The 14,090-nt window shown below is 40.6% G+C and overlaps 2 protein-coding genes across 5 annotated transcripts in view; one reads left to right on the forward strand and one right to left on the reverse strand.

The window, feature by feature from the left end:
* Window positions 1-4,199, forward strand: part of LOC143740575 (prolyl endopeptidase) — a 44,947-nt gene extending 40,748 nt beyond the window's left edge. The window contains exons 15-16 of one of the 3 annotated variants that reach the window (XR_013204841.1): window positions 2,469-2,852; window positions 3,509-4,199. Coding sequence is in view for 2 of the 3 variants with exons in the window: in XM_077232539.1 (XP_077088654.1) it covers window positions 2,469-2,763 (295 nt within the window). In the remaining variant the exon portion in view is untranslated. Of the gene's footprint in view, window positions 1-2,468 lie in introns of all 3 variants that reach the window. The other 2 variants (XM_077232539.1, XM_077232538.1) reach the window with 2 other exon arrangements.
* A 2,848-nt stretch (window positions 4,200-7,047) lies between these two features.
* epha10 (EPH receptor A10) overlaps window positions 7,048-14,090 on the reverse strand; it is a 220,522-nt gene continuing 213,479 nt past the window's right edge. Inside the window, exons 16-17 of one of the 2 annotated variants that reach the window (XM_077232540.1) lie at window positions 13,318-13,482; window positions 7,048-11,588 (exon numbers count right to left, since the gene is read on the reverse strand). In XM_077232540.1, the coding sequence (XP_077088655.1) occupies window positions 11,474-11,588; window positions 13,318-13,482 (280 nt within the window). In that variant the 3' untranslated portion in view covers window positions 7,048-11,473. The remainder of the gene's footprint in view (window positions 11,589-13,317; window positions 13,483-14,090) is intronic. The other variant, XM_077232541.1, reaches the window with a different exon arrangement.

The raw sequence follows: 14,090 nt of genomic DNA on the forward strand, positions 1-14,090 counted from the left end.
TTGTGGAAGGCAGCACGTTGTTGTATCCCTGCTATTAATGTTTCTGATTACGGAGTCGCCCACTATCAGAGTCCTGGGCCTGGCTGCGCTCTGAGCTGAGTGCCGCTGTCTGCTCGACCTTGAGCCCCAGGCTGATTCAGTCTGTGTTCGATCACATTCATCAAATTTGGGGAGTCCTCATTCATTAATACTTCAAATCTGTTCTCGAGATTTATAGGCGCTGGTAGGAGACCAGTGTTTGCAATCCTTGTCAGAGCCGTATCTGGGGTAGAGGATGCTACTGCGGCAATATGTGATGCCTGTGACAATCTGATGTCTCGAGTGCCTTTGGGTCTCGCTCCCTGTTTGTGCCATCGATTAGTAAGTCGATCGGCTTGTTTCTCTACACTCAGTATGGCCTGTCGAGGAGCACTAGAGTCATAGGACTCACCGGCTGTATGCTGAGGGCGTCCATGACGAAGCTCTGTTGTGTGTTCCGTCTGGTTTGGTGGTCTATTAACTTAATTAACTTTGTTTCAAGAACTGCAATCCTTTGTAAAAGTCTGTGGCAGTTGGAGCAGCAAGTAGATTCCAGAGGAGGCATTTTCTTATCCTTATGAATGTAGGCAGTTGTGTTTTCTCTTCCCCGGAATGTAAGCTTTCAGTGGGAGGCTGGTCGAATAAAATAATTCTGCTTTTTTGTAGGAATCCAAGCGTTTGAGCACTGTGCTGATTTGCTGAAGTTAAAATTAGGTGATAAAAGGAGATAAAATATAAAAGCGATAGAGCAAAGCGCGGAGCAGTAAGCGAGAGCGTCCGGACAGTAGCTGAGCAGGAAGTACAAAAGTATACTTCCATATAAGTTATATATAACTTATATATAAACCAATACCGTATAAGTTATATATAAAACTATACCGTATAAGTTATATATAAACCTATACCATATAAGTTATATATAAACCTATACCATATAAGTTATATATAAACCTATACCATATAAGTTATATATAAACCTATACGGTATAAGTTATATATAAACCTATACCATATAAGTTATATATAAACCTATACCATATAAGCTATATATAAACCTATATCGCCGTATAAGTTTTATATAAACCTATACCGTATAAGTTATATATTAACCTATACCGTATAAGTTATATATAAACCTATACCGTATAAGTTATATATTAACCTATACCGCCGTATAAATTATATATAAACCTATACCGTATAAGTTATATATAAACCTATACCGCCGTATAAGTTATATATAAACCTTTACCGTATAAGTTATATATAAACCTATCCACCTTATTCCTGACGAGTTTACTGCGTTTCGAATTTTGGGCGGCACTTCCGGTTTGGGGAACTTCCATTCAAAAAGACTGAAACAAATCATTTCAAATCATAAGGTTGCCTTACAAAATAAAGCTGATCCGTCAGTTTGACTCAATGAGCTATCAGTTTTCTTTCATGTTTTATTTAAGAATAACATGAGAATAACGTTACACTTGGTATTTTAACGTGACATGTTATAAAAAGAATATCTACGGTAAGAGGTATTTTTAGTCGCTGCATTCTTTTCCTGATTATTTTCTTTTTTCCTTTTGCAATCTGCTGTAATAGTTTGAAAAAGGTCAACATATATACTGCACATTTGTGCACATTTCTTCCACACCAACAATTAGTTGTAAGATAAACGTTATATTATTCCCAGATAACAACCTCTGAGAACAGTAACACAGGCTCGTCCGGGTCACTGAAGTCAGCAGCGCTACACACTCGCTAGAAACGTTTTTTCTTGGTGGAAGTTTTGCTTTTGGTGAGCTAATAAAATACTAAAACTCAGTCGAATCAATATTTTGTGTACAGTTATTTAATTATGCCATCCAGTATCGTGGACTCGCTCTCTCGTTTCATACAAACGCAGCGGCTGCCATTTTGTGTCTATTGTTTTGTACACTGTTGGATTATAAGATACAAACAGGTACGATTTTAAAACATTTGATTCCGAAATTAATATCTCCATAATTATGAATGTGTTGAAATGCTGTGTAATAAGTGTTATGACTGTATACCGTATCTCTAAATGTCCGTCTAGTTTGAACTCGCCGCTGAAACTGCTCTCTCCGCGGAAGCTTTGCGTTTAAAGAGCTAATTATTTACTGAAGTGTCTGTGTAATAAGCGTGATAATCTACATCCAGCCGGTTTATCTCAGAATAAACCCCCTTCAGGTGTGTGTGTGTGATCTCAGAATAAGCCTCTTCAGGTGTGCGTGTGTGTGTGTGTGTGTGTATGTGTGTGTGTTATCTCAGAATAAACCCCCTTCAAGCTGATAGAGACCTGATCCTGATCACCCAATCGGGTTTATTCTGAGATAACAACCGGCTGGATGTACATTATCCCTTACTTAACTAATGAACCTTATTGTAAAATGTTACCAATAATACTAAACACAAGTGTGATGTTCCCTACACAGGTACTCTCCTCTGCACAACCTCCCTCAGGCTCCTGGAGTCGGGACCCCGTATCCCGCGATGCTGTTGCTGACGGCGGATCACGATGACCGGGTGGTTCCTCTACACACACTGAAGTATGCAGCCGCTCTCCAGTACGGTGTGGGCCGAAGCCCGGCTCAGAAACAGCCACTGATGGTGCGAGTGGACACACGGAGCGGACACGGGTCCGGCAAACCCACTGCTAAAGCCATCCTGGAGGACACACACATCTTCTCCTTCATAGCTCACACACTGGGACTCAGCTGGAGAGAGTGAGACAAGAGGAACAATTACACTACCAGTAAAAAGCTTTGAATGTATTTAAAAGAAGACTCTTCTGCTCACCAAAGCTGTAAAGTAAAACAGTGAAATACTATTTCAATGTAAATCGGCTGTTTTCTATGTGAATATATAGTAAAGTGTAATTTATTCCTGTAATCAAAGCTGAATTTTCAGCATCATTACTCCAGACTTCAGTGTCACATGATCCTTCAGAAATCACTATAATATGATGATTCAAGAAACATTTATGATCATTATCAGTGTTGAAAACAGTTATTTACATTTTTATTTCAGGATTCTTTGATGAATAGAAAGTTCAGAAGAACAGCATTTATCTGAAATAGAAGCTTTGGTAACTTTAAACACTACCGTTCAAAAGTTTGGGGTCAGAAAGTATTTTTATTGAATTTTTTGGGGAAATAAATGAAAGAAATCAATACTTTTATTCATCAAGGATGAATTGAATTGATCAAAAGTTATAGTAAAGACATTTATAATGTTGCAAAAGATTCAATTTCAAATAAATGCAGTTCTTTTGAACTTTATATTCATCAAAGAATCTTGTACACAAAAAAATTGTTCACGACAGTGTAAACCATTGATATTAATGAATGTTTTTTGATATTATAGTGATTTCTGAAGGATCATGTGACACTGAAGACTGGAGTAATGATGCTGAAAATTCAGCTTTGATCACAGGAATAAATTACACTTTACTATATATTCACATAGAAAACAGCTGATTTAACACTATTAACAATGTTACTGTTTTTTTTGTGTTGTTGTTGTATTTTAATCAAATAATTGTATCCTTGGTGAGCAGAAGAGTCTACTTTTAAAAACATTAAAAAACGTACCGATCCAAAACTTTTGACTGGTAGTGTAGGCACAACTTATCGAGAGATTTCTAAAGATATCATCTTTATGCAGAAAGAGAAACTGAGAGAGGAAAAGGGCATGTTAGAAAAAAGGTTCTTGACTCAATTTGAAAGAACTCTACTTCAAAATGATGGCATACTTTCATGTTCAACAGGTTATTTCAGTTTTTTCTAGTGATGCTTATGAGCTGTTTAATTCATTATAACTAAATCCATAATATGATCCATGACAGAACCCTTTAGGTTCATGATGCAAACTCTGAATCAACATGCACCAATGCTACATTTTTCTATATCCTAATCATTTGTTAACAAGTATGTATTCATTACTTCAATTAACTCATTGTTTCTGCCTTAAATTGATACTTTGTTTAAATGAATACATTTTTAGCTAACTGTGTGATTTGTATATTTACATTTCAGAAATCCATAACTTTAACATAGTCACCTGTGATTACAGATAACAGTAGACATACATTTTCTGTAAAGCTGGTTTGAAACAATATGTATTGTGAAAAGCGCTATACAAATAAATGTAAATTGAATTGAAAATAGCACATGTTCTGATTAGTTAATGAATGAATGGATGAAAGTATAAATCATGGAAGACCCTGAATTGATTGTTTTGTAACTATTGATTTTTACTTTTGTTTCAGCACAGCAATGTCCATTAAAGTATGTTTTTTGTAACAATAAGCAATTTTTTAATCAATCCATGTAGGCATATTCTTGAATAACAGCCATCCAATGTTTTGCAATAATTGCAATACCTCAAACAAACACTACAGGGCAGTAAAGGACTGTAAAGCCCCGTCATCTGGATTTAACCAGTTCTTCTTTACATTGGCCAGGCTGGGAGACCAGCTGAAACCAGTATAGGTTGGTTAGCACTTTTTCAGCAAGGCCCATCAAAGACTCTTTCCATTAACCTGTGGTTAAACAGAATGTGTGAACTTGGTGGGGAATTACTTAATTTTGACTAAAAATGAACTTGAGACCGATCAAGAAGTGATTACAAAAATATCTGAGTAAAGTGACGTTAGTTCAGACTAAGTAAAAGAAAGTTAAAGCTGGAAGTCTGTCATTAGAACATCATGATGAAGAGAGCAAAGCTGACCTGAGATCAGTTCTGGATGAAGAACACTGGGGGAAATACAGAGTAATGCAGAAAATACTGAACATTACATTGTCTATATTACAGATTGACATATTTACAGATGTGACAGTGTGTAATTAATTATAGACCGTTCTACAACATAATTACACACTGTTCACTTCTCTGCTTTTTATCACACTGGATAGTGTAGAAGTGTAAAGAGTGACCTACATGTAGGCTAGTGGAGAGAGGAAAGGAGCAGACATGAATAGAAATCAAAAATCACAAGCGGGAGCAACTCGTGTTCAAGTTTAATCTGGGCTTTGGCCAAAAAACCTGAGAATTAATCAGATGAAGCGTGACGAGACTCTCGACAGACACGTGATATTCTAACGAGACTCTTAGCAGAACACGTATTTATATCTATTTATCTATTCTTATGCATCTGTTCAGATTATTTTAATTCATTTTCTATGTAAAGCACTTTGAATTACCATTGTGTATAAAATATGCTATATAAATAAACTTGCCTTGCCCCTAAACACAAACCTCACAGAAAATTATCTGCAGTTTTACAATTTCAAAATTAATACATGGGGGCCAAAAAAGGTCCTCAAAAGATCAAAATAAAGTACATAAAATAGGTAGCCTACATCATTATGAAGAGATTGCAGAGGCATAATGGTTTTTATACTGAGCTAATTATATTTTATACCCCTCACAGAAAACTTTCTGCAATTTTCTGCATGACCTCATAATGTAGGGGGTGTGGCCTGAAACATGAATACACACCACAATAAGAGTCCTCAATGTAAACACACACACTCTCTCTCACACACTCTCTCTCTCACACACACACACACACACACACACACATTTAATGCCATGCACACATCATTGAAGATTAATGCATAATAATGAAAGGTTTTTAGTGTTTTAGCCTCCTAGAGCATTTAATCACAGTTCACTTTAAAGCCACTAAAAGCCCAGCAGGAATTCCAGAACACACTGTTCATCTGCTCCTTTCATGTGATTCTCTTCACAACAGAACTACACACACACACACACACAAAGAGAGAGAGAGAGAGAGAGAGAGAGAGAGACAGAGAGAGAGAGAGAGAGAGAGAGAGAGAGAGAGAGAGAGAGAGAGAGAGAGAGAGAGAGAGAGAGAGAGAGAGAGAGAGAGAGAGAGAGAGAGAGAGAGAGAGAGAGAGAGAGAGAGAGAGAGAGAGAGAGAGAGAGAGAGAGAGCTCTTGACGTCTCTATCCTCAGTGAATGAACTGAACTATAGAGTGTTTGGACCTCGAGAGAACACACGTTCCCGGAGAGAGAACAGATCAAGCCCCACTACACTGTGTTTGTTCACACTTGCTTCCGATCCGGATTAATTCCCCAAATCCGATTTGAGGCCTGGCACTCTAAACTGCTCGGATAAAACTTTTGTATTAGGAAACTTTACCCTTCACACCGACTTAGAGGTGGACATGTCTTTCTTCTTACGGAAGAGTTTTTTAATCTGAACACAAAACATGTGACTCCCTCCCTACCTCACAGACACAGACACAGACACAGACACAGACACAGACACAGACAGACACAGACACAGACACAGACAGACACAGACACAGACACAGACAGACACAGACACACACACACACACACACACACACACACACACACACACACACACACACACACACACACACACACACACACACACACACACACACACACACACACACACACACACACACACGCCTTGCTTTCTCACTACTGGCAGTTGAAGTATTAACTGGCGTATTTTCTTCCTCTTCACACTTCCAGTTCTCCCTCATTATCTTCTCCAGGGGATTTTTAGTACTAAGAAAAGTGAAAGGAGAGAAATGAAACCCTTTGAATTATTAGTGATAGAAATGGAAGCGCTTGGATTGACTGAAGCTCATCATGGAGTGAATGACGACTTAATATTTAAGAATATTAAGAATCAGTATATGACACGTAAAACTGTGGAAAAAACTAAATTAAATGTTAATACATATTCTGGTGTATCTTCATTGCCACTAGCAGGAAAGAGTATTGTTTATTAAAAATAAACTTTTTGATAAAAACACAGAACAAAGAACACCTCTTTCGCTTCCCGCTGTTTTTCCGGGGGTTGAAAGCTGACGGGAAACGCTTGATTGCCTCGACATTGCTTACACATGATTAAAACACACTTCATGATGTGTGTATCAGTGGTGTGTATGATGTGTGTATGGATTCAGGCAGCGACTGGAAGACAGCGAGCAAACACAATAAAGTCCAGGGTACCTGTATTGTATTTTTTAATAACATGTTTCAATATTGCAACAGCCATCTGCTTTTTTAACAGGTAAAAATCATGAAAAAATCCAAACAAAAAAGAGAAAAAAAAACAACTAAAAAAAAGACTTGATTATTTCAAACAACTTTTCTTTGTTACTCGCCTAATTCAAACAAGAAGTCATTTTAACACAGTGAGAGGATCTCATTCAACACATTATTATTCAAACAAATTATAAAAATAGATTGCATTTTCAAATACATATTTACAGTATCAAACAGATCAGAATGATACACTCAATGCAAAGGGGAATGGAGTCTTATTCGGTAAAGGGTTATTAAACTACAGTACAGCATCTCTTTGTCCTTTAGATTTTGAAGCGATAATTAATTGTGTTATGCCACCTTCAGATATGATATGGCTGCAATAATGATGAATATGCATGTCTGTAAAACGGTGAAAATTATGCTCCTATTACTTAATTCCAAAACGCTTCAATTGTTTATATCCTGAAAATCAAGAACAATCCAATACAGAATGAATACAGAAAAAAATCCATTCATTTGTTTTGTACTGTGTATTTGTCATGATGTGTGTTAAACTTGTATTAATGTGATTTGCATTGATGTGTTTCTATGATCAAACTGCAAATGTTCTGAATTAGGGTTTCACTCAATACTGCTTAAACACATCCAAGTCCAACCAAGTCTTGTTCGCACGCTCACATCACACAGTATATCTAAATTCAATAACACTAGAACATTCCTGTTAAACAACAACCACTTCCTTTGTAGAAAACAGCAACATCAAGTACTAAACACGTCTGAGAGAATCAGACAACTGCCGTCACAGCGAGAAAATAAAGTCTGTAAGTGTGTTTACATCCCCATCACACACTCTCACTCACTCACTCACTCACTCACTCACTCACTCACTCACTCACTCACACACACTCAACTCACACACTCTCACTCACTCACTCACTCACCTCGCTCACTCACTCACCTCGCTCACTCACTCACCTCGCTCGCTCACTCACTCACTCACTCATTTACTCACTCTCTCAGTCACTCACTCACTCACTCACTCATTTACTCACTCTCTCAGTCACTCACTCTCTAACTCTCTAACTCACTCACTCTCTCAGTCACTCACTCTCTCAGTCACTCACTTCCTCACTCACTCACTCTCTCACTCACTCACTCACTCACTCACTCACTCACTCACTCACTCACTCACTCACTCACTCACTCTCTAACTCTCTAACTCACTCACTCTCTCACTCACTCACTCTCTCAGTCACTCACTCTCTGTCACTCACTCTCTAACTCACTCACTCTCTCTGTCACTCACTCACTCACTCTCAGTCACTCTCTCACTCGCTCACTCAACTCACACAATAACTCGCTCACTCAATCGCTCTCACTTGCTCACACTCGCTCAATCACTTACACACTCCCACACACACTTGCTCACTCAATCAGTCACTCACACACACTCACTCACTCACTCACTCTCAGTCACTCACTCACACACTCGCTCAATCACTTACACACTCACTCACACACACACTTGCTCACTCAATCAGTCACTCTCTCAGTCACTCACACACACTCACTCACTCACTCACTCACTCTCTCTCTCACTCACTCACTCTGTCACTCACTCTCTCAGTCACTCACTCTCTGAGAAAATAAAGTCTGTAAGTGTGTTTACATCCCCATCACACACTCTCACTCACTCACTCACTCACTCACTCACTCACTCACTCACTCACACACACTCAACTCACACACTCGTTCACTCACACTCACTCACACTCACTCACTCCCTCCCTCACTCACTCACTCACTCAATCACTCAATCGCTCACTCACTCTCTCACACTCAACTCACACTCACTCTCTGTCACTCACTCTCTCACTCACTCGCTCACTCACTCTCTCAGTCACTCACTCTCTCAGTTACTCACTCTCTCACTCACTCACTCTCTCTGCCACTCACTCTCTCAGTTACTCACTCTCTCACTCACTCACTCACTCTCTCACTCTAACTCACTCACTCTCTCTGTCACTCACTCACTCACTCACTCTCAGTCACTGTCTGTCACTCACTCTCAGTCACTCTCTGTCACTCACTCACTCACTCGCTCACTCAACTCACACAATAACTTGCTCACACTCACACTCACTCAATCACTTACACACTCACTCACACACACACTTGCTCACTCAATCAGTAACTCTCTCAGTCACACACACACACTCACTCACTCACTCACTATCAGTCACTCACTCACTCTCTGTCACTCACTCACTCACTCTAACTCATTCACTCTCTCTGTCACTCACTCACTCACTCTCTCAGTCACTCTCTGTCACTCACTCTGTCACTCACTCACAGTCACTCACTCACTTGCTCACTCAACTCACACAATCACTCGCTCACTCAATCGCTCACACTCGCTCACACTCACTCGCTTAATCAATCACTCACTCACACGCTCACTCACACACTCACTCGCTCAATCACACACTCACTCACACAGACACTCGCTCACTCAATCACTCAGAAGCTCGCTCACACACTCACTCAAACAATCACTCGCTCACTCACTCACACAATCACTCTTGACTCACTCAACTCACGCGCTCACTGACACTCACACACACACACACTCACACACACACACACTCACTCACTCACTCACTCACAATCACTCACTCGCTCACTCACACTCTCTCACAATCACTCTCGCTTGCTTACTCGCTCGCACACTCACTCGCTCACTTACTCACTCGCTCGCACATTCACTCACTCGCTCGCTCACTCACTCACTCACTCGCTCGCACACTCACTCTCACACGCTCACTCGCACGCTCACTCACTCGCTCGCACACTCACTCACTCACACGCTCACTCGCACTCTCGTTCGCACTCTCGTTCGCACTCACTCACTCGCACAATCACTCAATCACTCACTCGCTCACTCACACACACACTTACTCACTCACTTACACACTTGCACACTCACTCGCTCATTTGCTCACTCACACGCTCACTTACACACTCTCAAAACTGCAGGAAAAAATAAATGACACAAATCCAAGAGTATTTTGATGAAATAACAGCTGAACGTCCAGATTCAGTGCCGTGTTTTCAATTTTCAAACATAATATTTTTGCATTCAAAAACGTAGCTCCAAAAGGCTTCAGTAAACAGATAAATAACTTATCATCTAATAAATATGATACAAGTTTCTGTACGTCATGGATGCTGCAGTGCAAACATTGTCTCTATAGTAGACAGAAGGAGAAAACATAACGAGTACAGATGTTCGACAATAATAATTTAAACTCAAAATTTCCTTCAGAATATGGAAGCCCATTTGCACCATATAAGAAAAAGATATCATGCATTGTCATAATTTCATCTTTTTATGTCAATTTAGTTATAATTTCAAATTTTCATCTCATAATTATGACTTGTATGTATTGTCATAATTTTGACTGTAATAATTATGAAAATTATTTAAAAAGGAAATTATGAGAGTCATAATTATGACTTTTTATGTCAGTTTTAACTTAGTGTGTCAATTTAGTAAATTTTAACCTTTTATCTTATATTTATAACTTTATAACTTTTTTGTCAATTATCTCATAATGAAAAGCTGAAATTGAAAAAAAGTCAAAACTATGACATAATTGCAATTTTTGTGTCATAATTATGACTTTTATGACGTACTAGGTCATAATTATGATACTAAAAATATGAAATAATAAAAACAAACTTTTTTGTCATAATTATGATTATATCATATTTTTGACTTTTCATCTCAGAATGACGTAGTACATCATAATTTTGACATATAATGTCATAGTTAAGACTTTCAAGAGCATGATTTGTTTTCTTTTGCGGCGGAACTGGGCTTCTATACAGAAATGAGTATGAAGTGTGGAGAAAGAAAGCCAAAAGAAAAAAAGTAGACATTAATCAAGCCAGGGAAAGACAGAAAAAGGGATTTACATATTATTTAAGAATTCTTACACCAGAACTCAACTTATTTCCTGAAGACACGGCGAGATCTTCTACCGCTCGGAGCAGCGAAGACTCCCGGTTCTGTCCATGCTAGAGGAGGATCAGTGGCTTGAAGCACGAGTTCTTTCGCTTGGATATAGAAACAGGCGCTCTGAGAGTCAGACGAGCTTCTCCAGGACAGAGACGAGGCTCTCGGTCACCTTGAGGAACAGCACAGGTTATTCTAGAGGAATCGTCTCGCTCGTGATATCGTCCCCTCAGTAAAGATGCAGTGTTCACCCCACGAGAAGATAAAGGAAGGAGAAAAGGAAGATTAGGAAGAGAAGTGAGGGTTATCATCTCCTGTCTGCTGAAGGGCTTCTGGGTAATCGTGAGAACATCTGTCTGTCTGTCAGACCTGAACCCCTCGTCCGTGCATCTGGATCACCTGAGCTCTCAGAGTCTGGATGGCAGACAGGATCAGTTTCTGGTGCTCCAGAGAGGTGATGCCGAGACTCAACACATCCCTGCAGAAACAACAGAGCCCGTCACACACGCTTTCTCACTTAATCACACCCTCTCACACTCTCAGTCACTCTCTCAGTCACTCACTCACTCTCTGTTACTCACTCTCTCAGTCACTTTCTGTCACTCACTCACTCACTCTCTCACTCTCTCTCACTCACTCACTCTCTGTCACTCACTCACTCACTCACTGTCTGTCACTCACTCACTCTCTGACACTCTCTCAGTCACTCACTCTCTCAGTCACTCACTCTCAATCACTCACTCTCTCTCAATCACTCACTCTCTCAGTCACTCACTCACTCTCTCAGTCACTCACTCTCTCTCTGTCACTCACTCACTCTCTGTCACTCTCTCAGTCACTCACTCTCTCAGTCACTCACTCTCTCAGTCACTCACTCTCTCAGTCACTCACTCTCTCAGTCACTCACTCACTCTCTCAGTCACTCACTCTCAGTCACTCACTCACTCACTCACTCTCTGTCACTCTCTCAGTCACTCACTCTCTCAGTCACTCACTCTCTCAGTCACTCTCTCAGTCACTCACTCTCTCAGTCACTCACTCTCTCAGTCACTCTCTCAGTCACTCACTCTCTCAGTCACTCACTCTCTCAGTCACTCACTCTCAATCACTCACTCTCTCTCAATCACTCACTCTCTCAGTCACTCTCTCAGTCACTCACTCTCAGTCACTCACTCTCTCAGTCACTCACTCACTCAGTCACTCACTCTCTCAGTCACTCAGTCACTCACTCTCTCAGTCACTCAGTCACTCACTCTCTCAATTACTCACTCTCTCTCAGTCACTCACTCTCTCAGTCACTCACTCTCAGTCACTCACTCTCTCAGTCACTCACTCTCTCAGTCACTCACTCTCTCAGTCACTCACTCTCTCAGTCACTCACTCTCTCAGTCACTCTCTCAGTCACTCACTCTCTCAGTCACTCTCTCAGTCACTCTCTCAGTCACTCAGTCACTCACTCTCTCAATTACTCACTCTCTCTCTCAATCACTCACTCTCTCTCTCAGTCACTCTCTCAGTCACTCACTCACTCTCAGTCACTCACTCTCTCAGTCACTCACTCTCTCTCTCAGTCACTCACTCTCAGTCACTCACTCTCTCAGTCACTCACTCTCTCAGTCACTCACTCTCTCAGTCACTCACTCTCTCAGTCACTCACTCTCTGTTACTCTCTCAGTCACTCACTCTCAGTCGCTCACTCTCTGTCACTCACTCTCTCAGTCACTCACTCTCTCAGTCACTCACTCTCTCAGTCACTCACTCTCTCAGTCACTCACTCTCTGTCACTCTCTCAGTCACTCTCTCAATCACTCTCTCAATCACTCACTCACTCACTCAGTCACTCTCTCAGTCACTCACTCTCTCAGTCACTCAGTCACCCACTCTCTCAATTACTCACTCTCTCTCTCAATCACTCACTCTCTCTCTCAGTCACTCTCTGTCACTCACTCACTCTCTCAGTCACTCACTCTCAGTCACTCACTCTCTAAGTCACTCACTCTCTCAGTCACTCACTCACTCTCTCAGTCACACACACACACAATCACTCACTCACTCTCTGTCACTCACTCACTCACTCACGCACTTACTCACTCTATCAGTCACTCACTCTCTCAGTCAATCACTCTCTAACTCACTCACTCACTCACTCACTCACTCACTCACTCACTCACTCACGATTCAGGACAAATTTGACACGGGTCACTTACTGAACGGTCATGCGAGCCACAGACTCCAGGTAACAGTATCCAGCCGCAGTGAAGTTATCTTTATAGCGGCCCATGTCTACAGCTTCCAGCCACTCGCCCACTGAACTGAAGGAGGGGAAGGAGGGAAGCGTTCGCTCCGCTAGCGATACAGATGAGCCCAGCGTCCTGCAGAGAGAGAGAGAGAGAGAGAGAGAGAGAGAGAGAGAGAAGGGAGAGAAGAAATTTCAGAAAAATGTAATCATATTTTGAGAGAAAACTCTAGCTCAATCACAACAGCAGCAAAATATGTAACAGCCTTCCACAAACTACGAGAGTCAGCCAGGACAAAACTAAAGTCAGAAATATTCTTATCTTGTCTGAATGTAGGTACAAATGAACACGCTTTTTTTGTTAGTTTTTTCTCGTATAATTTCTTGTTTATATAAATGTATTCATTTATTTGTTTACTGATTGATTTATTGACTATTGATTAATTGTTTATTGCTTATGTAATCGCCAATGCTTTCGCAATACTGTATTTGTATACTGTATACTGTCATTTGGAGTATGACATTGGAGCAGGATATTGGAGAACCGTATGATCCGGTGAGGAATGGGAAGAGGAGGTGCAGGAGATGGAAGAACCGTATGATCCGGTAAGGAATGGGAAGAGGAGGTGCAGGATATTGGAGAACCATATGATCCGGTGAGGAATGGGAAGAGGAGGTGCTGGAGATGGGAGAACCGTATGATCCGGTGAGGAATGGGAAGAGGAGGTGCAGGAGATGGCAGAA

Source organism: Siphateles boraxobius, unplaced genomic scaffold, assembly GCF_051911475.1.
Source record: "Siphateles boraxobius isolate OS27281-9 unplaced genomic scaffold, OSU_SipBor_1 173, whole genome shotgun sequence".
In the NCBI taxonomy this organism is placed as follows: domain Eukaryota; kingdom Metazoa; phylum Chordata; class Actinopteri; order Cypriniformes; family Leuciscidae; genus Siphateles; species Siphateles boraxobius.